The sequence below is a fragment of the Ambystoma mexicanum genome, chromosome 11, assembly GCF_040938575.1.
Source record: "Ambystoma mexicanum isolate Mex_15411 chromosome 11, UKY_AmexF1_1, whole genome shotgun sequence".
Taxonomy (NCBI): Eukaryota; Metazoa; Chordata; class Amphibia; order Caudata; family Ambystomatidae; genus Ambystoma; species Ambystoma mexicanum.
The window spans coordinates 1,470,248,125-1,470,274,899 of record NC_090934.1 but is presented as its reverse complement, the minus strand read 5'-3'; the positions used below and the strand labels follow the sequence as shown (position 1 = coordinate 1,470,274,899).

At 46.7% G+C, this 26,775-nt stretch overlaps 1 protein-coding gene across 3 annotated transcripts in view; it reads right to left on the bottom strand.

The window, feature by feature from the left end:
• The window catches only part of MAP1A (microtubule associated protein 1A), a 463,228-nt gene that overhangs the window by 60,226 nt on the left and 376,227 nt on the right, over positions 1-26,775 (bottom strand). For all 3 annotated transcript variants that reach the window (XM_069625155.1, XM_069625156.1, XM_069625157.1), the window contains one exon: positions 4,516-14,422. In XM_069625155.1, coding sequence (XP_069481256.1) covers positions 4,516-14,422 — 9,907 coding nt within the window. The remainder of the gene's footprint in view (positions 1-4,515; positions 14,423-26,775) is intronic.

The window sequence follows — 26,775 nt, the reverse complement described above, 5'->3', positions numbered from 1 at the left end:
CTTTTCGTCTGGCCGATGTAGACTTTCCCACATGGACATTTCAGCAAATATATCACTCCTGATGACAAACAGGTAGAGTAGTCTCTAAGCTTAATTTTCTGACCACTTCTTGGGTGAGTTACCACATCTCCTTTAATGACGTTGTTACAATGTGTGCATCCCAAGCAGGGGAACGTACCTAGCTTCTTAGTGGTTAAGAAGAGTTGCCTTACCAACTCTTATCCGGTTACTCCGGTCTTCTATGGACTTCCTAAGATTCTTAAGGATAAACACGATCCTCCACTTAGACCTATTGTAGCCGGAACAGAGAGTGTATTTCAGATACTTGAAGTTGTAAAAAGACCAACAAAGGGTGGAGATTACCAATCCCTCCTACTTCAAAGAGAGGCTTATTGGATCGACAAAATGGGCTCTTTACAACCATGGGGCCTCAATGAAGACTTTACTTTAAATCGCTTCCTATAAATAGGAAACACCAGACTACCAGTGCTAGACCTATGGTTTTTGTGATGATCAAACTATGTTTTTATTATTCTATTGTGAATTCAGTGTCAAGAAGCAGCTTTGGATTGCAATTTTTGTTCTATCAGATATCATCTTATGATATGTCTCACTTATGGTTAAATTGTGTATGATTATTTGAACATTCTGCCTTAAATTAGATGTACACTTGTCCACTTTGAACATTCTCTGTATTTTGAAAAAGACATCCATTTGAGTTTTCTGAAACAAATTCATATTAGTCCCACATAGATTGGGTAGTTCCGCGCCCCGACGATTTGACAGCATTGACATATATAGGGCTTATCCCATTTTAAGGTATAGTCATTCACTCCATTTTTTTTAGTTCTCCATATAACGTTACTTAATCTCTAATTTGGTACCTATATTTAGTACCATTCCTTGTTTCCTTCCTTTACTTGTTCCTCTTCATTATATTACATTTGCGTCTGCCTATATCTTGCTTAATACTATTTTAGAACATCCGAGTATAGCCACTCTTCTCGTTATTAGATTAGCTGAGGACATTATTTAACACTCCAATATGGCCGCCTTCTAATGTTACTACATCAGTCCAAGATGGCCGCACTCCGACGTTACTCACATAGTCCGTCTTTTATCGTCACATCTATCATTAGAAACCCGAGAACTTGCGCCGTTTCCATAGTTGCAAAGGAAAGACGCCTTACTCCACAGCAGTTGCTGTTCTGAACAGTCTGCCTAGATGCAGGTAAGCATTAGCAGTACTTTATTATCCCCACCCCGGGATTACACATGGATTACAGATCTAACCCGTTAGTCGGCTTAACCTATTGTTTAATCCTTTCAGGGATCCACACGTACATACGGACAGATTGTGAGTTCTCTTACTTAGTTGCTTAAAATTCGAATGACCGAGCATCCTTTCACTCAGCGCACGGAGCGTGATAACCTGCGCTTCAACAATAAAAAGTTCTTATTAAGGACACAAGTACAAGGTAATACATATACTGTCTGCTAGATGTTATTAACCAAGTTGATTGCCTTATTGTATATATAATGTTCTTAAGGTACGCTTTTGTTATCCTTTTGTATCTGCAGACCAGTTTACGTATATCAAAATATTCATTGGAAGCACCGCTGCCTCACGTATGCCTGTATCGGAGACTGTCCATCTCTAACTACTCCCGTTACTAGGGAGCTATCCTCGATCTTTATTTACTTTTCAGGTATATTCTTTGGACATGCTCTAGTTGCCCGTCTACTGCTCTTTAGTCTTTTACTACTTTTACACCATCTTTTGTCTTTGTTTACTGTTACAGTAATCTATTGCTCTCCAAGTTGAAGTATTTTACCCGCGGAAGCGCATTACATTCCTGAAATCGCTATCTCCATTATTTTGCACTTTGAATTTCGGAAGACACCGTTTCTATTGGTAAACAGAACCTGTTTATTCTTATCCATTACTATCCCTACTGTGGGCTATACGGGTCTTTAGAACTAACACTAATACCTTAATTTTCTCCAGTCACGGGGTGGCCATGTCATTTGACTGTCAAATCGCGGTGTAGAGTGAATCCCCTTTGTAGATATAAATAATTTAACGGTACAAAATTCAACTGGAACCACTTTATCATGAATAATGATTGAATATGCCCACTCGGTATAGGGCACACTAAATGGATGTTCTTTTCTCTTTCTCTTTATACTATGTGACACACTAAAAAATGACACAGATTGTTTAATCGATCACACTGAAATATACAGCTCATGTACTACATCATATGTTAAGATATCCTTTACAATTATATACAAATGTTCCTTCCTTTCTTTTTGCTTTAAGAATTCGATTTTGGCCTTTTGAAGAAGAGGAAAATATCCTCGAAACGTGTCGCCACTTGAATTGCATTCTACCACCTTTTCAAATTTACTGTGACCCGTTGATGCAAATTTTGTTTGCCTCTCTACTTGATATTGTTTTCTTGTGTTTTTGTGAATGAACATTGACTATATATTTTATAAATCCTCATTCTGTTTGACAGAATTGAATTGTCTGGTTTACATTCTTTTCCGATATCAATATCTAAATTGAGTAGTGGACCTAGTCCACACATTTGAAAGTGTGCAGGGGACGGGAGGGTTCCTAGACTGAATCCTCTGCCTTTTTGTTTTCTAATGTTGGGGTTTTGTGCCATGGCCCCAGTTCCTCCCCCGCACCTAAAACTAACCCTAAACAGTTTGTAAAGAATATTCTTATCTCCATTTAATTTGAGGTGTGCACCCGTATTCAACCCTTCATCTCTGGAAGTGATGCAGGCTGAAGTTCAGTGTCTTCTCCAGGGGCAAGGTAGATTAATGTTCCGAGTCTCCTCTAGATGTGACACGAGCTAGTCTTCAGGACATTTTAGAATCCTCTCTCGGTGGGAAGTAGGTTATTATTCACAGTCCTCTCTGGATGTGGGGCTGGCTGGTGTTCACAATTCTTTCTTAGTTGCGGTAGACGTTTCTAATCATAATCCTCTCTGAAAGTTACCTAGGTTGATATTCACTAACTTGGAGGGGACACTGGGAGGATTCCCAGGTTTGTAAACACAATTATGTCGGCTAATATTTGCAGCCTTATCTGGATGTGAGGAAGGGGGATTCACGATTTAGTGACCTCTCTAGATGGGAGGCAGGTCAATATTCCCGGTCCTCTCTGGGTGTGGCGCTGACTGATGTTCACAGTGATCTCTAGTTGCGAAGCAGTTTGTTATTCACAATCCTTGCTGGATCTGGGGCAGGCTAATGTTCACAGTTCTATCTTAGTGTGGCGCAGGCTAGTATTCATCCATTCTGAGCCTCTTTTCCAGCTCACCACATTTACATCCAGTACTTCCTCTCCTTCCACTCTACTCCTCGTGTCTCCCTATTTCATACACCCCCAACTCTAACAGTTCCACTTTGTCCTTCAGCTTCCATCTGAAGCCACCCTTAATGATTCTTTTGGTTTCTTTTTCTATAGGTATGGTGATGACCTCCAGAAGCTCGGTCTTTAAGAGGTGGATCTCTCTGTAGTCTCTGAATGGTTCCGCGGCTGTAAGGCAGATGCAATGTCCTTGATAAAGGTGAAATGTCTCAAGGGAAATCCCACAAAGATTTGTACCTTCAACCATGACCCTTCTTCTTGGGTTGCTGACCTTAGATAATTGATTTGGGAATCTTCTCCCAGTCCACCATCTTAGATTTTTAATTTTGGAGTCTTTGTTGACCATTCCACCCTGAAATAGGCGCAGTAACAAAGGGGAGCTTGTTCAATAGCCAGACATGTTTCCCCCCTCCATTGAATAACCCTGCTAAATGCTCTGAGTCACCCCAAAAGAACTGCGATAAAGGGGTCTTTGTCATCCAGCTGCAGGGGAATTGCGCACGACTCAAACACAGCTGCGCTGATTATGTTCCAAATGGTTTACATTGAACATATTGCGTCTTTCCTTCAAACACGCCGGGCTGGTAGCAGGGGGTTAGACCCTTGTACTATTTCACAGGCAAGAGCAAGATGGGGCCCCTCTTTTCTGGCTGACAAATTCCTTGGATACAAGCATAGGGGGCAGATGTCATGTTCCTCTGTCAACTGCTTGGTGTTCTACTAAGCAGGCCTACTGCTTCCTCTATGTAGGTTATTGAATGACCAGTCACTCCATTACAGGGGCCTTCAGTGATTACCTCCTGATTTTATGTAAGAAAGCAGTGCTGGTCTCCTATAATGCTTGCCTTAGCATTCCTTACTATGAACTCGGTCTTCTCTCTTACTGTCTCTCCTCCTCCTGCCCTCCTCAGGGCTTCTTCCATTCCCCCTGCCACCTTCCCTCTCTTCCAATCTTTAATTCCATTTCTTCTCCTGTCCCTCCTTTTTCATGCTTTTGAACACTTAAGTTCTACTGAATGTTCTCCTGTGGTCAGGCTCATCTTAGTATACACAGCCCTATGTAGTGGCAAAAGGGTACATCCTGGACATTAGAAAACATCCAGATTAAAGAAATGAAAGGCTCTTACCTGTAGCTGCCTTCAGCCCATTCACCAACGCCTTTCCTGCATTGCTGTGGCTACTTCGTGAGACCTCATCCTTCTCCTCCCCTCGCGACGACTGAACCATCGGGCTACGAAGTTTTTGTTTTTCTGTGGTATCCCTTTCCTTCCTCAAAGTTGTAACTTTTGAAGATTTTTCAGTTGTGTCTTTAGAGGTCTGCTTTAAAAGTGTGGGGGAACGTTTACCCTTGATATCAGTCTTCCGAGCAGGTGACGATGACTTGGGTTTATTCAAAGGCTTTCGGAGCCCCTTGTTTTTCTCTTTCAAATCTTTTTTGGTGATTTTCTCGGCTTTGCTCATATTCTGCTCTTGTAGTAGCACCTCTGGGTCAATCATGCACACATCCGGGTGGGGTGGGTGGGGCTGAGGGTCCATCATTGGAGCAGGCTGGGGATCATGACCTTGCCTAGTGCTGCTGTGATGCGAGCTACCCATGGCCTTGTCAACAGGGAGAAAATCTGCATCTTCGTCAGAGTCCATGGCAGCGTCTGCTGTGATCGACGGACACTCTTCCGTTCCTGGAGGAACGTCTGAATCGGACTGGGAAGCTCCAGAGTCACTCACCGACGTTGGAGGGGTTTCCTCCACTGTGGCGGCTTGGACGGGCCTGCTACTGGTTTGCTGGGCTCTTCTCTTCACAGAAGGATGTCCTGCCTCTTGTGAGTCATCACTGTCTTCAGAAAGATCATGAGGGCTGGGGTTGATGAAGGAGGGCGACAGTTCTCCTTTCCTGTGTTTATATTCACATGAGGAGAACTTGTCCTCGTGCTCACGTGAGGAATCTAAGCACGGCTCCATCTCACAAGAAGCATCACCATGCTCTTCGCCTCGGCCTTCCCTCTGCATATCTGGGTAAAAGGACTGAAACGCATGTTCAGGAGACACAAGGGAAGAAGGCCGGCTAAGTTGCTTTTCAGTCTCTTCTCTTTCAAAACAGGGAGATGCTTGCCTGTCCGAGTCCGGTGTAAGGCTTTCGTATGTTGCTTCTGCCACACCTAATCTCTCCTGTTCTGTGCACTGCAAGCTCTGGGCTTGTTGTGGGCTTGTGCTCACCTCAGTTGGACCATTCTCAGTTGCCAGTTCCTCCTGTTGATGGGGAGGAAAAGACGTGAGTACATCAGGCAATGACGTCACTGACGTATACTTGTTGTGAAATGGTGACTCGTGCTCTGGCTCACTTGTAGAGATTTGCCTTTCAGTTTCAATCGTTAACGCAGCAGATGGTGCGCGGTTGCATTCAATTCTGCACGGCAAAGTGCCATCATCCATGTCATACGTGCATGTGGAATCATGATCATCGAAGGAGGTGTCCTCTTCCGTCTCAGCTGAGCATTTGATGGAGTCGGCAGGAATCAGTGGGGACACGTCCCACAGACTCCTGGCAGTTGGCTCTGTGTCCGTTGCCATGGCAGCAGAGTATGTGGATAGCATGTGGGAGTAGAAACCCTCGGCCGTGCTCTGTATGACAGGGGTGGTAGATTCAGAGGACACCTCAGAGATGCTTTGTGACTCGTCTACTTGGGACTCTTGCAGATGTGATGCTTGCCTGCATGGAATCTCAGGCACCTTTTCATCACAGGGACTCAGAGGGGAAAATCTGGTGAAAGATGATTCCAGGCTGCTAACCTTTTCAGACACCTCCAAGTAATCATCTGACTTCCATCTGTCTGAAGATGGAGCATCAAATGTTGGCGAGATGGGTGGCTTGCCAGTCGTACCACTCACAGATTCCAACGGCTGCGCTACAGGTTTTTGTTGATGGAATTCTTCTGAGGCTGCATGCTGCACTACTTGCTTTTCTAAAATGGAAAATTCATAACCAGAAGCAAATTCCTTTTCAGCAGTCCATGCTGGGGACACAGTGCGTTGGTCTTCCAGGTGGTCTTCGATCGTGGCTTCTGGGCACTCGTTCTTGTAGAATGCTGAAATGTGCTCTATCCCAGGGTAGTCCGTCATTGCCGTCTGAGCTCCATGCAAGTATTTCCGAATGTCAGCCTTCTCCTCATCTGAACTATGTTCGCTGTCAGAAGAAAAGCCTCTCTGTCTGGCAGTCACCCCTCCAATCCCAGCCATGCCCTTGGTTGATGCATCTGGTGCCTTCATCGTGGCAGGGACGGTATGATCGCTTACGCCCATAAACCCCAACCCTTTATGTTCTGGAAGCAGAGTAAATTCAGACAAATCTGCTTTCTCCATCTCCAAAATATCTGCATACATCTCCTCACAAGGTTTATCAACGGATGTGCCAAGAGCTGGAGATTTGCACTCTTTCTCAGATTGCTCCTTGGCACCTTTTTCCAATTCAGAGTCACTGGCGCTTTCTTCGACGACCTCGGTTTTCTCATAGTACAGGTCTTTGGCGTGAGGTTCTTTTGGTGATGGAGGTTCGTGCTCATGACTGACAAAAACTAGATTTTCATCCTGATGAGCTGGTTTACTGGGAGATGCCACATGTTGTGTCTCGACAAGGTCTCCATGATGGGGCGGAGGCAAGAGATCTTTACTGTTGCAAGCGAGCGACTGATGGAAGGCTGAATCGGGCAACACTACTTTTGAAGAATCCAGGCTCCCCTCTGTCTGCACCTCCGGCAATTCGGCATGGGCTAAAGCACTGGCTTCTACTTTTTTGGCTATAGGTTTTTCATGAATGTCCGAATACTCAAAAGCACTCCGCTCCCCTTTGTCTTTTGGGGAGACTGGCGAGGAGAGCTCCTTTTCAGCAGAGGTGTAGAGACAGGACTCCTCTTCCTTTGTCGAGAAGTGCTGGGGCATCTCCTTGGTAGATGTCTGTGCTTTATCTAACCAACTACTTTCGCCTGGCACTTCGACAGAAGTGTCTGGCCTGTCCTTGTCCATGTAAAGCACGCTTTGCGACTCCATCTCTTCACTGATAGTCATACTTGGGTGTGCAACTCCGAACAGTGAAACCTTCTTATAGACGTCGGCGTACTGAAATGTTTTGTCATCCGGATACGGAGTTGGCTCCCTCTCTTTGTGCAGTTCTGTCGAATCGTCATCCTTTGGCTCGCAAAGCTCTTTCTCAGGAGAATATAATTCAAAGGTACAAAGAGGTTTCTTTGAAATGCTCTCCTCACTGTAGCCAAACTGCCTGAAGGTGTCCGTGTCCTCGTATACTGCTGGAACGTGCTCCTTTACTTCAGGCTGGTACTCCCCTAAAGTGATATGGACAGTTTGTTTTGGTGAAATGGTCGTTTCCTTCAGGGGCCCATCAATGTACTCATAGTCTGCTGTGCCGCTTGGACAGGAACGAGGAGACACTTTGCCCTGTTCATGTATTTCAGTTACATCAACGCCAGTCTCTACAGTTGAGGATTTGCTTTCCAAGTCAATTTTCTTGTCCAGGAGAGATTTGGTTGCTGGCGTATCCTGGCACAGAGAACTGTAGGTAAGCATCTCCTCTGGGTCAATTGTGGAGGTTTCTGCCTGTAACGAATGCACACACTCGTCTACGAGCAGTGGTCTGTCTGGGTACCGTGCATGTGGCTCTCCCCCTTCTTCATCGTCTTCTTGGGGGCAGGATGTAGTACGTGGCGGAGACGAGGCTTGGGCTTGTTCCGATGACTTGGAGTAGTAGCGGGATGCCGACTTTTCCACATCCTCCAAGTAAAAATATTCATGCTCTTGGTCGGAGGGCAATTCCTCCCCCCTATCTTTCACAAGAGAGGCGGTGCGGTCTGTTCCTGCCTCTAGAGACACATATTGTGGAAACAAAGTAGTCTCACCAAATGTTTCGGTGCAAACCTCAGATCTTGGCGGCGTGGTCTTGACTGGATCTTTTTTCATTTGCAGGCCCAAAGGATCGGCTGAAGAGTCTCTGACTTCCATATTCTCCTGTGCAGGAGAGGGCACTCTCTCACAAAGAGCATCTTCTATTTGATAGGAACTTGTGATTTCAGGGTCCCAATGAGGAACAGCAGTCGCTGCAGGGGACCCTGTCGTCCCCAGGAGTTTTTCATCTTCAAAATATGGAGGTTCTGAAGCCCAAGTGTCCGTCTCTGCCATTTCAGTGGATGACTGTTTGGGTGCTGCTCTTTCAATCACTATGTCCTCCATCAGGCCACCTAATGCTTTCCTTTCACACTCTTCTATCTCATCCAAGAAGGTGCTCTCCCTTTCCTCTGTGTACTTTATTTTGCTTTCTCTCACATCAGTTTGAAGTTCCTTCTCTTCTGAAACATGCCTCTCCGACTCCTCTTCCACTTCCTCTTCTCCTTCTCCTTCTTCTTCTTTCTCCTCCGGCATCTCCTCTTCAACCTCCTCATGTTGTGCTTCATCCCCTTCCGTAAACCACACTTTCTTTTCAGATGCAAATTCTTTGAAGTAAATCTCTCCCACTCCAGCCGATGTGTCGTCCTTAAACAGAGTCTGCTCTGGGGAAAGCTCAGGAGACTGATACTCAACTGTGACCTGTTCTGTGAGCTTCAGAGTTCTCACTGCATGAGGAGAGATATCTGTTGGAGAGGTTTCAGGGTACACGTCTTCTTCCTCCTCAACTGTGCCCTTTTCAGGCAAACAGGACGGGGACCACCCTGCAGAGGTCTCCTCCCTGTGCATTTCTAAAGGCTTGCTATCTCTAAAGGAGATTTGTTCGGTGAAGGAAATTGAAGTAGGGTCTCCTGGACTTGACTCTTTTGAGGACATCTCAAAAGCATCTTTAGCTTTGGTGGAAATCTCTTCAGTGAGACAAGCAGGTCTCATTGTTTCAGGGGACGTGACATCTGCTGGACTCTCTCCGCGTGTGCAGGTTTCTGGAATGTGTGTAATTTTTGTGGAAGTTGGCGACTTGGAATCATCTAGAAAGAAGTCTCTTGAACTCTCTACGGGAGTAAGGTCATCTTCAACTGAATACTCATCAGTGTAATGTAATGCTTTCACGTCACCTTGTGATATCAAATCGTCAGAGCTTTGTGGGAATTTCTCACCTGCAACTTGAGTTTCTTCTATCAAGGTGAGAGAACTTTTATATTCCTGCGTGCATTCTTCGGTAAAGTGCTCTGGTTCTTTTATCACTGCACCGTGTTCCATCACTGCACCGTGTTCCATCACTGCACCGTGTTCCATCACTGCACCGTGTTCCATCACTGCACTGTGTTCCTTCACTGGACCAGATTCCTTCACTGGACCAGATTCCTTCACTGCACCGTGTTCCATCACTGGACTAGATTCCTTCACTGGACCAGATTCCATCACTGCACCGTGTTCCATCACTGGACTAGATTCCTTCACTGCACCGTGTTCCATCACTGGACCAGATTCCTTCACTGCACCGTGTTCCATCACTGCACCGTGTTCCATCACTGGACCGGATTCCTTCACTGGACCGGATTCCTTCACTGGACCGGATTCCTTCACTGGACTGGATTCCTTCACTGCACCGTGTTCCATCACTGGACTAGATTCCTTCACTGCACCCTGTTCCATCACTGGACCAGATTCCATCACTACACTGTGTTCCATCACTGGACTAGATTCCTTCACTGCACCGTGTTCCATCACTGGACCAGATTCCTTCACTGCACCGTGTTCCATCACTGCACTGTGTTCCTTCACTGGACCAGATTCCTTCACTGGACCAGATTCCTTCACTGGACCAGATTCTATCAGATATGGAATCTGAGGAGAGGTATCATCTTTACATAAAATTGTGTCTGTGAAGGATTTGTCGACAGCTTGATGGGTGATTTCACTAGACAAAGCTACAGGTGACTCATCCTTTGCCGCGCTATGTTCCTTGAGAGAAAGGGACCCTGCATCTTCTGCAAAATCATTTTCCTTGAATTGGTACGGGGATTTTAAACCTTGATCTGGGCTATGTCCTCTGGAATCAAGTTCCTTCACCTCCTCCGCGTAGGTTTCTACAGTAGAGATCGGCTCGCCAAGATAGGACACTTTTTCAAACTCTGGAGACACACCTCGGGGGCTGAAGTCCTCCTCTTCGGTCTCCGGCGAGTATTTCTTTGTGGAAGAGTACTTCTCAAAAAGGGCATCCTTTTCACTGGTCAGGATTTCCGTTTGCTTGTCCAGAGTTAGTCCCTCCTTAGCAGAGGGCAAGTCCTCCTCTTTAGACATGGACTCCAATGTGCTTTCCAGATCGCGTTTCCCCTGCACAAACACATAGGCCTCTTTCTCAGAAATGTCAACGTAAGAATGCGCCCGGTTTTCACTCAGTTTTTCTAATTCCTCATCGGACATTTTTTTAGAAGCTGCCGTCCCTTCAGCTTTCACAGGAACAGGTGGTGCTTGCTGCATTTCAAAGAACTCTGCATGCATTGCTCCGGGCCTATCCTCCACAGGGGACTGATGGAAAGGGGTGTGCCCGGCACTGGTTGGCCCGGACTGCGTGGGGGAGGTCATCTTCACAGTGCTGTCATCAGGACTGATGCATCTTTCTTCACTTTCTCCAAAACTAGTATCAACTTGATATAAATTTAGCCTGGCATCTTCGGGGGATGATTGCATATCAGCACCCTCTTTTATTTCTGTCGGTTCTTTGTTCAAAAGTGTCTCTGCTGCAGTGTGCTGAGAAAACATTGTACTATAATGCCCCTTTTCGGGCATTTCAAAATTTGGAGTCTCGTCTGCTTCTTCTTCCTCCTCTTCCTCCTCCTCCTCCTCCTCCTCCTCTTCACCTTCAAGATCCCTCCGGTGGACATCGATTTTCCCAACTCTTTCAGACACTGGCTGGAAGTCTTCCGAAGGAGGAGATTTAAAACACTTGTCCTCTTCCAAGGAAGAAGTTGGTGAAATGGTGCCTGCAGAGGGCAGGTACTCTAAACCTTGAGTTGCATCTGTGCGGGAGGATGGAATACTGTTGGGGGTATCCATAACTAGAGAACTCTTTCCAGTTTCTTCGGTTTTTGGGGCTGTAATGGATGCCACCGACTGATCTTCTGCCACCGACGTTGCAAAGGAGGAAAGCTTATCGCACTCCGTAATGGACGTGGCGGAGGAAATATGCTCTTCTTCAGCTAGGGGTGCAGCGATTATATTAGCATGATACACCGCAATTTCGGGTTCTTGGCTAATGTATCCCTTTATATCCCTCCCGGGAACAGACATGGCCTCGATACCATGTATAGCTTCGAATGATCCAGGCTCATCTGGAACAGAAATATCATATCGTCCAACATCATACTTTAAGTGAGGAATTCGGTCTTCCTGATCATCGTGGATTTCTTCATCTGAAATGGTTTGCTCAGTCTCTGAGTAGCCGGGAATCGTTTCATCTTGGATATAGGAAATTTGCTCTGTAGCAGCCCCCAATGACACCGGGGCATTGCTCTGGTATTGGACTTCTTTGGTTATCTCTTCATCAGGTAACCTTGTGAAAGGAATGTCTTCTTCCTTCCCAGGTACAGGAACTTCAAACTCAGGATCGGCTCCTCTTTCATCTTTCTTTAGCTCAGATGTGTAATCCATGCCCTCGTTCTGAGGATGAGGAGAGACTTCTGTGGGCAAACACTCCTCTGGGATATCTTTCAGGTATTCCTTTTCTCCCAAGGATCCATTGCCTGCCGAATCCCCACCTCCTTTAACATCTTCCACTTCCACTTGTATGTGCATTTCATTTTCTTCTTCCTGCATCTCTCTATCAAACTCCACATTCTGGTTCTCGTCTTCCTTCACCTCGTTCCTGATTTCCAGGGCATGTGTGGCACTTGTTGCTACCATCGGTTCCTTTGTCTCCAGTATTCCCATGCTCTGATCTGGAGTATCTTCTACTTCTTTTGTCCTATCGAACTTTTCCTCAAACTCTCCCATCTCAATGGGCTCCTCCATTGGAGTGCCTTCGTCTTCAAACTTCTCACTTAATTCTGCAGTTTCCTCCTCTTTTGGAATTGGCTTCTCTTCACGTGAAGACTCTGCTTCAACATCAGTTGTAGTGATGCCCTCGTCTGGCGACTCAACAGGAGTTGTCTTTTCAGAAATGGTTTTCACCAATATTGTGTCTCCTTTGTACTGACCATGTATTTCCAGGTCATGTGTTTGCGTTATGGCTTCTTCGGGACCCAGCCCATCAAAGTCTTCTACTTCCATGCTGATCACATTCGGAGCCTCCGGCAACTCTACGTTCTCTTCCTGTTTTAAGTCCTCAAAGTCTTTGGTGAGATCTTCAGGCGAAGACATTGCCGACCTCTGCTCAGCTATTTCTTCTACAGTTGGAGTTCTCTTTATTGCTAAATGCTGCACAGGAGCAATATGTTGTTCAGCAGGTACTTCCTTTTCAACTTTAGGTTTTGTTTTCTCTGTTCTCACTTTGCTTGGAAGCTTGGCTTTATGCAGCGTTTTTCTTACTTCAGGTGTAAATGGTCTTAAATCTGGTTTAGAGATCTTCTTTATTTCTGGTTTTGTTTCTTTCTTTTTTTCTTCCTTCTTTAAGTCTTTCTTTTCTTCCTTTTTAATTTCCTCCTTTTTATTGTCCTTTCGTTCTTTCTTAATTTCTTTCTTTTCCTTGTCCCTTTTCTCGTCCATTTTATATACCTTTTCTTTAGGGTGTTTTTTGCCTACTTTTTCCTTGAGTAGTTTACGCTTCTCTGCTTTTGCTACATCGCCAGGATCCGTCTTGATCTTCTCAACCTTTGTGGGTTTCTCTAAAATTTTCTCAATAGGCTCTTTGACTTTCTTCTCCCCTTTTGTCTCCTTCATTGACTCTGATCTGAATTCTTTAGCTAGTTCTTCGTGTGCTTCTTCTTTCTTTCCTGGCTTCCCCGAAGATGTCTTGGAAGGTGTCTTGAGGCTTTCCTTGCTGTCTGTTCTTTGCCTAATCTTTGTCTGCTTTAGTGCCTGGGGAGGTAGCCCAGAGGATATGTCTTTTTGTGTTGCTACTGGGTACCTCAGGAAATCTAGATGCTTCAGCTTTTCAAGACCTTCTAAAATTTTATTTTGTGGGGCATTTCCAGGGAACAAAACGCGTACTATTTTCTCTGTGGGGCTGGCTGGAAGCCAAACTACCAAGGCTGTGATTGACGTAAGGTAGGGAACTGATATTTCACCCTCTTTCCCATTGGCTAGAAGAATTCCAGTTTTTGCTTTGCTATTCCCAGCCCATTTCTGCATGAGGAACTGCATCTCTTTGCTATCTTTTACAGGGTTTAGAATATACATGTCTAGTCGCCCGACTCCCATTTTGTGGAACAAAGTGATGGGCTCAATGCTGCTGCTAACGACCCTATATAGGGGTTCTGGTTTAATTCCCAGTTTATTTAGGTACTGTAATGTCAGGCAAGCCTCTTCGATGCTTCGCTTAACTTTCATGCTGGATTCGGGCATTTTGAGTTTCTCGGGGACATTGAAGAAGACGACGCCTAGCTCCGGAGAGATCAGGTGCTTCATCCAATCACTGTATGTGGTAGATCCCTGAGACTGCTCCTCGTCTTGCTCCACGATCTTCCTCTGAAGAAGGCCATTGATTCCTGGCAAATTGTCCGCACCAATGTGCGTCAGGAGGATGGAGTCTATCCTGTCCAAATGACGGACCAGCTTCCAAAAGCAGGACTTCCTTTCGGATCCTCCATCCACCAGTATATTAAATCCATTGACAGCAAAAAGAGCAGAATCGCCTCTCCCGCCTGGGAATATGTAACAGCAAGGTTTGGAGAGCTTCAGAAATCCGCCAGATGTTGGCGGCTCCAATAGGTCAAAGGGCGAGGGCAAGTCGATGGTCTCTGAGACATACTCTGCAAACTCAGAGACCCCATCCATTTCAGGCAGAACTGGATCGGGGTTCAGTTTCAAATTGATAATCTCCTGGAAACTGGACTGGCCAAGGTTGCTCCAATCGCCCTCGCCCAGACAGGATACAGTGAGCGAGGCCTTGATCTTTGGATCTGTGTTGCTGAGGAGTTGGCAAACCTATTAAGAAAAAGAAACAAAAGTGAATTTCAAGAGCACAGAGCACAGAAGAGCATATATGTATAGCCACATGTACATATCAATTCTGCAAATAAGTGTCAACATAACACTGACGACAACTGAACCACCCAAAAATATTCTGTTCCTGCCACCTACATGAACTTGCTTCTCATCGATATGACCACTCCGTATCCTCTCTCCAGAACTGTCGCACTCAGACCCAAAAGCTCCCTTAACTTGGTCTTCCTCTGCCCCTCCTTTCCCTCCACCAATTCACACTATCGAGCCCCCACCACCTGACCGCCCCTTATCCACTTCATTGCCTCTGTTCCCCCAAACCTATTGCTCCCTCATACATCTTTCTTCACGGGGGGTGGGGGAGGGGGGGGTTGGCTGCCTGGAGGATGCAAGCCTATTCAGTAGGTGAGGGAGAAGAACAAAGGCTGCAAGAGGTATTGCTGAGTGAAGTGGGGAGAAGAAGGACGAAGAGAGAGGTGCAGGCATTCGATGCGGATTATGGAAGAGATGCAGAGGGCAATGTCTTTAGCGAAAAGGGATAAGGGTGGGGCGGTGCCAGCAGGGCTTGCAGTATAGAGAAGACCTTGCCTGGGTAAGAGTTAAGAGAGAACATGAGCCGAGTTAAAATAGGGAACTTTTCAGTGTCCAAGTTTGCCACTACTGCTAGGATCGATCTCCTTAACCTCACCCTTAAGATTTACCTCCACAGTACCCACCATTCCACTACCTCTCTCATCTCCATCCCAGTCCTCAGTGGCCTTGACTACCGCTTTCTCCTTGCCCTCCCGCTCTACTTCAGCACCTCCCCCACTGCTTTTATGCCGGCTGGTTTTCCATGTACAAAGTGCCTCCACAAGTTCTTACTTCTTGCCTCCAAATTCAGCACCGCCCACTCACACACACCGGGCTGCCTCCATCTCCCGCTACCTTTTCCTTCTCAGCCTGGCATACTTCACCATCGGTCTATCCCTTGCTCGCCCTGTGCTGCCTCCCACTTCAGTTCCTCCTCCTCGCCCGCCCACTGGAACTGCCCTCGCCCCCGACATCAAAACCACCATCAACAACATCGACATCAAAACCACCATCAACAACATTCACTTAATTAAATCCACCATCAAGCTCCGCTTCCTACAGACTAAAGGAGGTCCCACCCTCTAAGAGCACTACCCCAATGACCCCACCCTCACTACCACCACCACCGCCTTTACTGTCAACACATCCCTCCCCCATCATCTGCGAACACGCCATGCTCTTTACTTGTCCCTGGCCCATGTTCCATCCCCCCCCCCGCCCACCCAACCAACTGGTCGGGTGGCAACCATCCACTGCTCAGAAATCTTTTTTAAGGCACCCGCTTGCAAGCCCTGACTAGTCTACGGAGTATTATTACTCTGGAAGTGCTTGATAGGAACAGCGTGTCCTGAATAAATACCTTAGCCAAACAGGGAGATACATTTGGGACATCTGTGTGTTTACAGTGATTGGGGCAGACTAGAAAGGCACTCATGCTGGCTTTTGCATACTCATGCTTTTGCATACTCATGCTGCCTTTGATCCTTAATTTGAAGACAAGGAGGCAGCAAACATGGGAAGTTCATTGCTCTTAAACATATGAAGAGGCAGGTGACCCATGTAGTGACTCTTGTGCATTCGTCCTCTACTGCTCTACTTTCAGGTCCATCCACAGTAAGAGGGATTCTAGAGCACGCTTCACAGAAAGATTAAAGGCCAGAGGTCACATGCAAACCAAACCATCCCAGGCCTCTTCCCCATGTGTAAGCACTTGGTATTCCCTCAGAAGTTCCTTTTCTCCTCAAGGGCGCAGTCAGCACCCTCAGGACTTTTAGGGACATGTCCAGGCCAGGGCTCAGGATGAAGTGACTTGGTCGTTTCTGAAGCTGGAGGCCGTGGCTGGGGAAGCGTCACCCCCAGCCATGACATGCCGTGCTGAACCCTTATCGGGACATGGAAGCACCATGGTGGTGGTCCACCAGGAGAAAGGTCGAAGAGTAATGTTTAATGCTGTCTGTTGGTACCCTGTCCCTTTATAAAGCAGGAAAGGAACCTGTGGTATCGAGGAAGTTGGGAAGTCTAGTGTTTGGCCGGGGGCGGGACCGGAGAGTGGGCGGGGAGGGAAGTGACATTGGGGGAAGTTAGTTAGGTAGAAGAAGGCAAGGAATAAAGACGCTGGGCATGTTCCTCCCAAGTCTGCGTCTCCATTGTGTGTGATTCAGTGCGGGAATCTGCTTCACCCAGGTAGACCTCGGGTTGGAAAGACGACATTGGCAACGTTGTGGGTGAGCCTGCGTACATGACGGTGGAGGCGGCCCATGTCAGGCTGCTTCGCGGCTGATAAGGTGCACCGCTGTGCGGGGGTGAAGGCGTGCTCCCTGTGTTTTGCAGGACAACGGCGCGCTGAGGAGACTGCAGGCAGCGGCCTCGGCGCTTTGGCTCCAGCGGGAATACAGGCCCTTGCTACTGCAACCTGACAAAGAGCAAGGCCCAATGTCGACACCAGCGCTCCAGACATCTGCCAGATGGCGATTCTCATGCCTACAGTGGCGACCACCATCTTGGGAGGAAGGAGTGGGTGTTGGAAAAGGCTGCCGTTAGCAGACAAGGCCTCAAACAAGGTGGCCGTCCAAACGGCTGGTGACAACTGTGGAGGGCACATCCACTTTGCTGCACGACAAGTGCCATTGATATAAACCGCTCTGTCTGTCCAGCAAACGCATCCTGCCCTATATATCAACATGTCTAGCCCTGACATTCCAGCCACGCCCCCAGTGCAGGTGCAGAGAAGTGTCCAGGAATACCTGGCACTGCAACTACCAGGGGTACTTGATGTCGGAGACACCAGCAACATGTGACCCAGATGTGACCGATGGGTCAGGGACTTTGACCTTTATGTGGGCGGCATGGGGCCCATGGAAGATGACAGACAACAATGCTTGCTAAAACTGGCAGCAGGTCCCACCACTAGAGACATTATTGATGAGCTGCCCGTGGATTCCATTGATAGCACTCAAGGACTGAAAGCCTGTCTTGACAGTTTATTTATTTGGTAATGCGCACAAAACCCTTAGGTAGCCGGGCGCAGACAGTACAAGAAGTCTTATAGCCTAGTCAGAGAGCATAACAGGTGCATACAGGTAAGTAAACAAGTGCATAAATACATATAATACAGATCGTAACCTTAGATGGCCAAGGAAACATTGACATACATATTTGGATATACATTTCGCCTACAGTACAGTGTGGCTCAGCGGGTGCAGGGGTCAAATGCCAGCCTGGGGTGGTAAGAGCGAGACGAGTCTGGTTCAGTGTCATTGGTGCGCAACCATTTGAGTATCTTATGTCTAAATTTAGGGTAAGGTTGTTCTAGTCTGAGGTCGAGTGGTAGCTTATTCCAGCATTGCACAGCTTTAACAGGAAAGCTGTCGATCGTTTGAACCTGGGAATCTCCAGCATAAATGTATTGGCAGACCTCGAAGGACGGGTAGTTGTTATCCTAGTGATTTTTTCCGCAAAGTAGGGAGGTGCTAGATTGTTCAGGCATTTGGACATGAGAGAGGCTGTTTTAAGGCGGATTCGATCTGTTATTTTCAGCCAGTTAACCGCTTTCCTGAATTTGGTGATGTGCTCTCTGTAGGCGACATCCAGCACTGCCCTCAAGGCGTTATTCTGGAATCTTTGAATTTTACCTGTGATATATTTGTTGGCTCCTGAGTAAAGGGCATTGCAGTCATTTAGGGAGTTGACTTGCTTTTTGCGAGGGAGAGAGGAGTCCAAACAGAATCCTAATGTTTTAACCACAGGCATCACCTTGATAGTACTGTTATCAATGTTGAAGGATGCGTAGTTTGGGCATAGTTTTTTAATGTTCGCTTCAGAATCTAGGATTAGTATCTCCGTTTTATCATCATTCAGGCAGAGGCCATGGGATGCCATCCATGCCTGAATAATGGTGTACATTTTGTTCACCAAGGCTGAGTCAGCCTCAAAGTTGCCCGAAAGGGGTATGAGGATCTGGGTGTCATCTGCGTAGTTAGTGCAGGTGACACCCAGTCTGTCCAACTTGTCGAACAAAGGCTTGGTGAAGATGTTGTACATGGTTGGGGAGACACAGGATCCCTGTGGGACACTGCATGTTATTTTGATAGGGTTAGCGGCGGCTGCGGTGGAAAAGACTTTCATAGTGTGGTTGGCTAAAAAGGATTGGATCCAAGCTATAGCCTCTCCAGTGAAGTTGGCGGCAGATTTGAGGTGGTTGCATAGGACTGCATGGTCCACTAAATCGAAGGCTGCCGACAAGTCCAGTAGGAGTAGCAGAGCTATTCTTCCATTGTCCTTTAGTTCTTCAATTTGTGTCTTAAGGTCTAGCAGAGCTGTTTCCGTGCCATGGAGGGGACGGAAGCCGGATTGCCGTGCGCCTAATAGGTGGTTAACTTCCAGATAGTCCGGGATTTGTATGTAAGCAGCTCTATCCAGGATTTTAAGTAAGAAAGGAACGGTAGTGATGGGTCTGTAGTTGGTGGGGATGGTGGGGTCCAAGGTTTGTTTTTTGAGTAAAGGGAGGACCCATGATTCTTTGAGATTGGCAGGTACCGTGTTTGATTTGAAGGAGAAATGTATGAGCTTAGAGATAAAGGGGGCTAAGTCCCTAGCTGCATCCTTTATTATTTGCGCTGGGCAAGTGTCGCCCTTACAGTTGGAAGGTTTGAGGCAGAGTATTTTTTTTTCTGTGTCAATTATGGAGATGGTCTTGAAACTAAAGGGTGTAATTAACCTAGTTTCAAGGGGTTGGGTTGATTGTGGATCGGAGGGTGGTAATATAGCCTTTTTGTTAACAATTTTACATTGGAGAGAGATTTTATTCGCTAAAGCATTTTGTATGTTGGTACACCATACCTTGTCCTTAGGGGCATTGTCTACCGGCTGGATTGGGGATTCCAGTTCACAGAGTATGGAGAAGAGTTCTTTGAAATTGGAATTAGCTTTGGCTATTCTATCATTGAAGGTATTCTTTTTAGATTTGGTTATTTCTTTTTGTACCTTTTGGCCTGTTCTGTTAGATTGTTTTTGTTGTTTTCAATGGGGGAGGGATGCCAAATAGATTGGAGCTTTCTTTTTTGTAATCTTAAAGCTTTAAGTTGGGGAGCATCTGGTAATTGTCAGGAAACGCTAACATGAGATTCGGTCCTGCAGCCTCATGTAGCCAAGTCTTTGTTATGGCCAATAGGTCCAGGTTATCATTGTTTAGGATCTCTGCAATTTCAGTCGCATGGGCTACCACTGATCTAGCGTTAATGAGGGCTGCTGTTAGCGTTTGAGTATTATTAGATTTGGGTAGTAGTGAGGGTTTGGGTGAGATGGTATTCTGGATCGTATGGTTCTTAGTCGGAGTTCGCACCCAAGAGTTGGTAGTCTGCGTTGATAAGGGCAGAGAGATCTGGATTCAGTTTCATTGCAAGAGATCAGAAACACTCATGGCTAGAATGTGCTATAGGCTAACATCTGAGCAGTTACAGTTTAAGAGGGCAGAAAAGCTCTATCATGCTGAACCTGGGAGATGCAGTGTACTAACAGCTAGATTCCATTTTAGTACAAGAGGCCGAAAACACTCGTGGCTAGAATGTGCTATAGGCTAACATCTATGCAGTTGCAATTTAAGACAGCAGAGAGTTCTAACATGCTAAGCCTGGGGAATACAATGTGCTAACAGCTAGATTCAATTTTTGTACAGGAGGCCAAAACACTCAAGAGTAGAAAGTGCCATGGGTTAGCATCTAAGTACAGTTGCAATTTAAGTAGGCAGAAAAACTAACATGCTACAATGGGCAATGCTATGTGCTGAAATCCAGGTACCGCTTTCATGCGGGAGGCAAGGAAGACTCTCCTGCTATACCTTGGGGTATCATCTATAGGCGCCCAAGTATCATTCTGGTGCAAAATGGCAGGAAGTCCTTTGTACTATGACAGAGAAGCTGAGCTTGGTATCATGTACCTGTTGTAGTTGTGCACCGCAGGGTGCCAGTGCGGGAGGATCACCTGCATGAGGGGTCCCCGGGGAGTGGAAGTGGGACACTGAAGGCTGACACGTGGTATCCCCTTCCCAATCACATCTTTCCCCATCCTACCAGGTAGGATATCTAGGAACTCAACCATCCTCCCCTTTCCCAAAACAAACACTACTTCACGGACAGCTCACTGTGAGAGAAAACGGACTTACACCTGAGCCGTATACCTGACATGTCCCAACACAAGGGTCAGGCAATTACATATAATTACACACACACCTGACATCCATCACAGTTCCCCATCACTCGGAGCGAGGAAAAACACACGAGAAAGCAGAAGTTCCAAGATGGCAGTTTAATACTAGGAGAAAGACGGCGAGACCAGAAAGGGTTGCAAGGAGGGAATTACCCTTGGCCTTTTAGGAGGAAGTTACTTTCACAAGCCCTCAAGGATAAGAAACGTAAGACCGGAATTAAAACTGAAGAAAGGTGCATTGTGTGTCAAAGATACCCAGGGCTTTCCTGCATCGACGGCCGAGGCTGGGAGGAGCATTTGCCACCCTGGTACTCTGCTTGGCTCCGACAACAAAGCCGCTCCAGTAGAGTCAGCACAGCTGGGGAGTCGAGAGGACTGATAGCAGACCGGTCTGTGTTAAAATCAAGGTTGCAAGCAGCTTCATTGTTTAGAGGAGGAGCTAAGTACCTCTACCGAAAGTCCCACCCCCATCTTGCCTATATTTTGGCAGCCGGAAATTGCGACATGCGCAATACCCTAAGAGAGTGTCCATACCGCAAAGAATCCTTGAGACAAGGTATACATTGAGAAAACACTACATATATTTACGAAGAAATAACAGTCTTCTGAAGGAAGTTCCGGAAGAATTGTGAAAATGAATGAGAGAAAGACTGGTGACATCACGCAGAAATGACACGCAGAAGATACGCCAATGAAGAAAGAATATAGACCTTATAGAATCTAAGAATGAAGTATCAAAATAAGCAACATTTCGGGATTGAAATGAAGATTGCACGTGTGAAGGAGCGCTGAAGAAAACGGAAAGTAATTCTACAATTGTACAGACGCAGTAACGCAAGTAGACAAAGTAATCATGAGGCTGGCTACATAGTGAATAAACTGCTAGCAAGACGCCAATGCATATACATAGGAATGTATATAATCTGGAAGTGTGGCGCAGTTGAATAAAACTGCTAATGGCGAAGGAAGATTCGAGAAAGGCTTGGCAGGCCCAGTGTCAAGAGTAAGGGCTGCCGAGAGCCTCAGTGTCTATTCAAATGGATAAACGTGTGAAACAAGCGGGGCTTCGGTTTGAGGTGTGATGGAAAAACACTAGAAGTGCCAAGATGTATTCATTTAATAGTATTGAATACAATAAAAGAGCTCAAAACATGGTCTACAGTCACATGGTCAGATAAAAATAGACTTTGGGGCGAGTTACACCGAGACCAGAAGATAAGGCCATGCCTTTACTCCCTTTTACTCTCAGGCACAGTGAGCCTCTCCAAGGCCAAGTTCAAAGGTATTAATTGAATGGCAGACCGCAGGAGTGATGATGGATGTTGGGCTAACTGGATGGGAGGCATGACCAGGCCGACCCTCCTAGCACCTGGAGTTCCAGCTTTCATGCTGCTAGCGAGTGGAATATTCCAGAAGGGTTCAAGAGTGCCAAACAATTGTAGAGGGGAACATAGCAAATAGCCCTATAGTTTGAGAAGCCAATAGGATGTTGTGTATTAGTATGACACTTGGGATGGGCTTCGTGCTCCACATGATCTTACAGACCCAATCACACTCCCTGCCTATGTAGAAGATATACTTAGATGTTTCCTTTAAGCCTATTATATCCCCCAGTAGGTTTTCTTACTTTGCCACAGAGGATGACGTCAGTAGTGACGAGTTTTTAGTATAAAACCTTTGTTTTTGCATATGATGAGTTGAGAGAAATCGAGTGAGCGTCCATTGATGATCGTTGTAACTCCCTGTTTTAGATAATTGTTAATAAAACAGTCTTGAGTTTGCCATCCTTCCTGAGTGGGTCTGATTATTGATGTACGAGTAATGGGATCAATTGTTTGAAGAAATCTGCAAAGAACAGAGTTTAAAACCAGGAACGAGTGCATAGCCAGGGTTTCCGTTGTGGAGGGTCAGCTTACTCTCCCTCTAACTTGGCGTCCCGCAGCTCTTTGCCACCTCCTCTTCAGTTGAGTCATCTTGGATGGCTATACGGTACAACGCATTCTGGCTTATCCCGGTTTAAAACTGTTTTGGCGTTGTTGCGAGGACCCTCGGTACACCACAAATCTCCCGTGGTCACGCCACCACTCCGAGTCTCTTTCTCTCCCTCTCTCAAGATGCAATGCATACAGCTCCACTTCTCCTAGCTCCCTTGCTACTGACTGTAGCGTATCTGGTACTTCTTGTTCTCTGACGATTGCTTGACGTGGTGCGTCTTGCCTCTGGTTCTCGCACATGGAGTTAATGCTCAAACCCTTTTGAAACTCACGGGCTCCCACTTTTCATCTCATGGCTCCTCCCCTTTTTGGACTTAAGGAGCTGGGGGGCTTCCCCTGCAAAAGCCTGTGTTCCTGCCCTTTCTCTTGCAGATTCTCTTCTCCTCCATACGTCCTCTTCACCCCAGTGATATGGGGACTTTAAGGGAACTCTTCGATTTCCTGTTGGCAATAACACAGATTGGTTGTCTCATCACATATATTTTTACTTTAAGGGTTTGAAGAAGTTATTTTGGAAGGTCCTCTAGGGACTTCCTCGTGGGAACAGGAGGGCTTGTTCCCAAAAGGGGAGTCTCTCCCGGTGAGGTCCCACTTGCCTCTTTCCCTAGAGAGGGTATTGCAGAGTGGGTTCACCTCCCTAGCCTCACAGTGGGGGCTTCCCCTTGGTGAGAAGGGACAAATGCCTGCAATTCCTCACACCCTCTACTACTTGCAATGTACTGGATTCCAGGAGGTTAGAGTTTAGTCAAACAGGGAAGAAAGCATGGGAGTGGTCATGTTTCCTGAGAATGTTGTACAGTCGACTACCTTCAAGGGGAAGAGCAGAAAGGCAATCTGTACCTGGACAAGGCAAGGTAACTGCATTGTTGGTAATGGAATGGAAGGAACAGAGGGTAGCACAGGGGCAACGTGCTGGTCTTGGAAGCAAGACCATGCAGAGCAACAGAGGTTTGAATCCCGGATCCGCGCGTTATAAAAAATATAATTAAATAAATAAATGAACGCCAAACCCACAGTTTCAGAGACACTCTGGAAAGATTAGTGGGTTTCCACCAAACAAAAGAAAAGCGCTTGGAAAAAAGAGCATTCCGTCCATGTTGCCGAAGACCTTTGCTAGAAGGGTTGTGTAGGTGTGGACGGGGGTTATTTATGCATGAAGAAAAGGATTGTGTATTAGTGAAGCCTTACTTCCTAGTCGAATGGTTAACAAAGGCCTCATGTCCTGGACATTATGCTAAAGGTGCAAGTGTGTTTACGGATGTGCTCCCCCAAAGAGTGTTTGCAAGGCTATTACCCGCATACCGTGGAAGCAGTATAAAGGAGAGGGCTGATTTCACACAAGTGCTGATTACAGCTGTTGGGGAGTGAAACGACAACTGTGCATGTCGCGGCCTTGGCGCTCTCTAGACTTGCCAACCTGTAAATGGCATTCAGACCCCCAGCCTGGCTCTACGCTGATCTCTATATGCCAAGTGGCAAGTAGGGGGAGTTTGCACACATCTCTGCACAGCAGTGCACGTACTGCTGCTCGGCACTACACTAACTGCAGGCAAGTGCTACCTACACCCAGGGCTCCAGTGATGCAATGCACCCCACATTCTTTACTCCCCGGTATCAGGCAAAAAGTAATAGCGAGTAACAGCGACCCATGACGACATTCCATGACCGCCAGAGAGGCAAGTGCCTCATCAAAGTGTCACACAAGTTTGCAGCCCTCCATTAAATGCATCTGACATTTACCCTCAAAGTCCGAGACAACTGATGGAAAATTCAATCTGCACAGGAGCCAATAGGAAAAGAGCTCTGCCATTTTCCAGACTAGCTCTGACTAATATTCCCCAACAGGCTATTTTTAAGTATTTCTTCAAACAATCCAACAGAGTGGAGAGGCTGGGAGTGGCTGAATACTGCACGCCCGTCTCCCCCCCGCTTGCTGCCAGTCACTACTTCCCCATGAGAAGCACCAGCTCGGCCTCCAATGCTCTTCTGAGCATTTATCAGGACTGCCTCGGCTCCTGGTTGCCTTTTATTTGCACTTTCTTGAATGCTTTTTTCTTCTTTACTCTGTTGGTTCTTTTCCCGTCTCTTCCAGTTATTTATTTATTGTGATTTAGTTTAAAAGTTAAACTGTATTTCAGAGTTTTTATCACAGCTCCGCCCACTCCACTTTTCTTTAATGCGCACTCCCTGATTCTTAGAGAGCGCTACAGCGGGCAGCGCCGATTTCTAGGTTTCCAATTCCATTTCCTTTCCATGATCTGTGCATCCAGCTGGGGCAACTGCAAGTAGTGAGTAAAGGTGTTGAAATGGGGGATTAAAGATTACTGGGGTAGAATTTCATCCTTATTGAAGCGGCCAACAGGCTTATAATGGCTGCCTCTGGGGATGCCCTGCGTGTTGCAGGGCCACCAATGAGTGTTAGGAGTAAATTATAGCTGTAACTCCGGGCAATAATGGCATTACCGCCCGGCCAAGTGGCTGCATCTTTCATGTTTATGCACCAAATGGTAACAAACTGGAGCACGAGCATGAACGTCGCAAGACACTGTAATATACCCACCATGGAGAGCAAGAAGACATGTTACAAGTCCCTCTTCTATTTCTATACCCACCACGAGAGCTGGAAGACATGTTACAAGTCCCTCTTCTATTTCTGTACCCACCACGAGAGCTAGAAGACATGTTACAAGTCCCTCTACTATTTCTATACCCACCATGGAGAGCAAGAAGACATGTAACAAGTCCCTCTTCTATTTCTGTACCCACAATGGAGAGCAAGAAGACATGTTACAAGTCCCTCTTCTATTTCTGTACCCACCATGGAGAGCAAGAAGACGTTACAAGAGCTAGAAGACATGTTACAAGTCCCTCTTCTATTTCTATACCCACCACGAGAGCAAGAAGACATGTTACAAGTCCCTCTACTATTTCTGTACCCACCATGGAGAGCAAGAAGACATGTTACAAGAGCTAGAAGACATGTTACAAGTCCCTCTTCTATTTCTATACCCACCACGAGAGCAAGAAGACATGTTACAAGTCCCTCTTCTATTTCTGTACCCACCATGGAGAGCAAGAAGACATGTTACAAGTCCCTCTTCTACTTCTGTACCCACCATGGAGAGCAAGAAGACATGTTACAAGTCCCTCTTCTACTTCTGTACCCACCATGGAGAGCAAGAAGACATGTTACAAGTCGCTCTACTATTTCTGTACCCACCATGGCCCCACCGGTGGAGGGGGCCGACCCTTCTATTCGCCAGTATAGGCATATACCTAGGAAGGGGTTGCCGTTGGTTTCCGATATCCGGGAAAAATCCTCTGTGAATGGCATGACCCGGAGAAGATTGCAATGCCCTGCTTCATGTCCAAACTTTACCCTTTGAAGGGCGAGACTTTGCTGTCTGATCCAGTTGAGGTTGACGATATCCTCGCCAGCCTGGTGGGTCGCTCCTCTATGTCGGCCGAGGAGGCGGCCGTCCGGGATCCAGTGGACCGCCGAGTTAATTCCGGTCTTAAGAAGGTTCATGCAGGGGCGCATCTGGCCCTTCGAGCAAATGTCCATGGTTCCTACACGGCTGAAACAGTGTTGAATGGCTTCAGGGAGTTGAAAAAGGCTTTCAATGAAGGCTCTGATTGTGCCCCTTTGCTTACAGACATGCAGAGACAGGTTGAGTTTTTGGCCGATCTGGCTTTTGATGGGGTGCGTGGTTCAGCCATGGCCATGGGGGCTGGTATATCTGCCCGGAGGCATTTGCACCTAAGGGACTGGAAGACATGGGTCTCAGAAGGCGGCTGCCCTGAAACTTCCTTTCACTGGGTCCAGGCTTTTTGGTGATTGCCTTGAGGATAAGGTGCACAAAGCTTTTAGGGCGGACAAACATGCTGACAAACTTCGATGCAAGCCTCCTTCAACGGCCAAGAAATCTTCCTCTGGGGCTGGTTTGGTGACCAGCAGGTCTTTTCCTGGCTCCTCATCACATTCTTTTCGGAGAGCTAGTGGGGGTCGGGGTCCTCCACGCTCTTCACGTCCTGGGCCGGCACCTATGTCCTGACGGTTTGGAA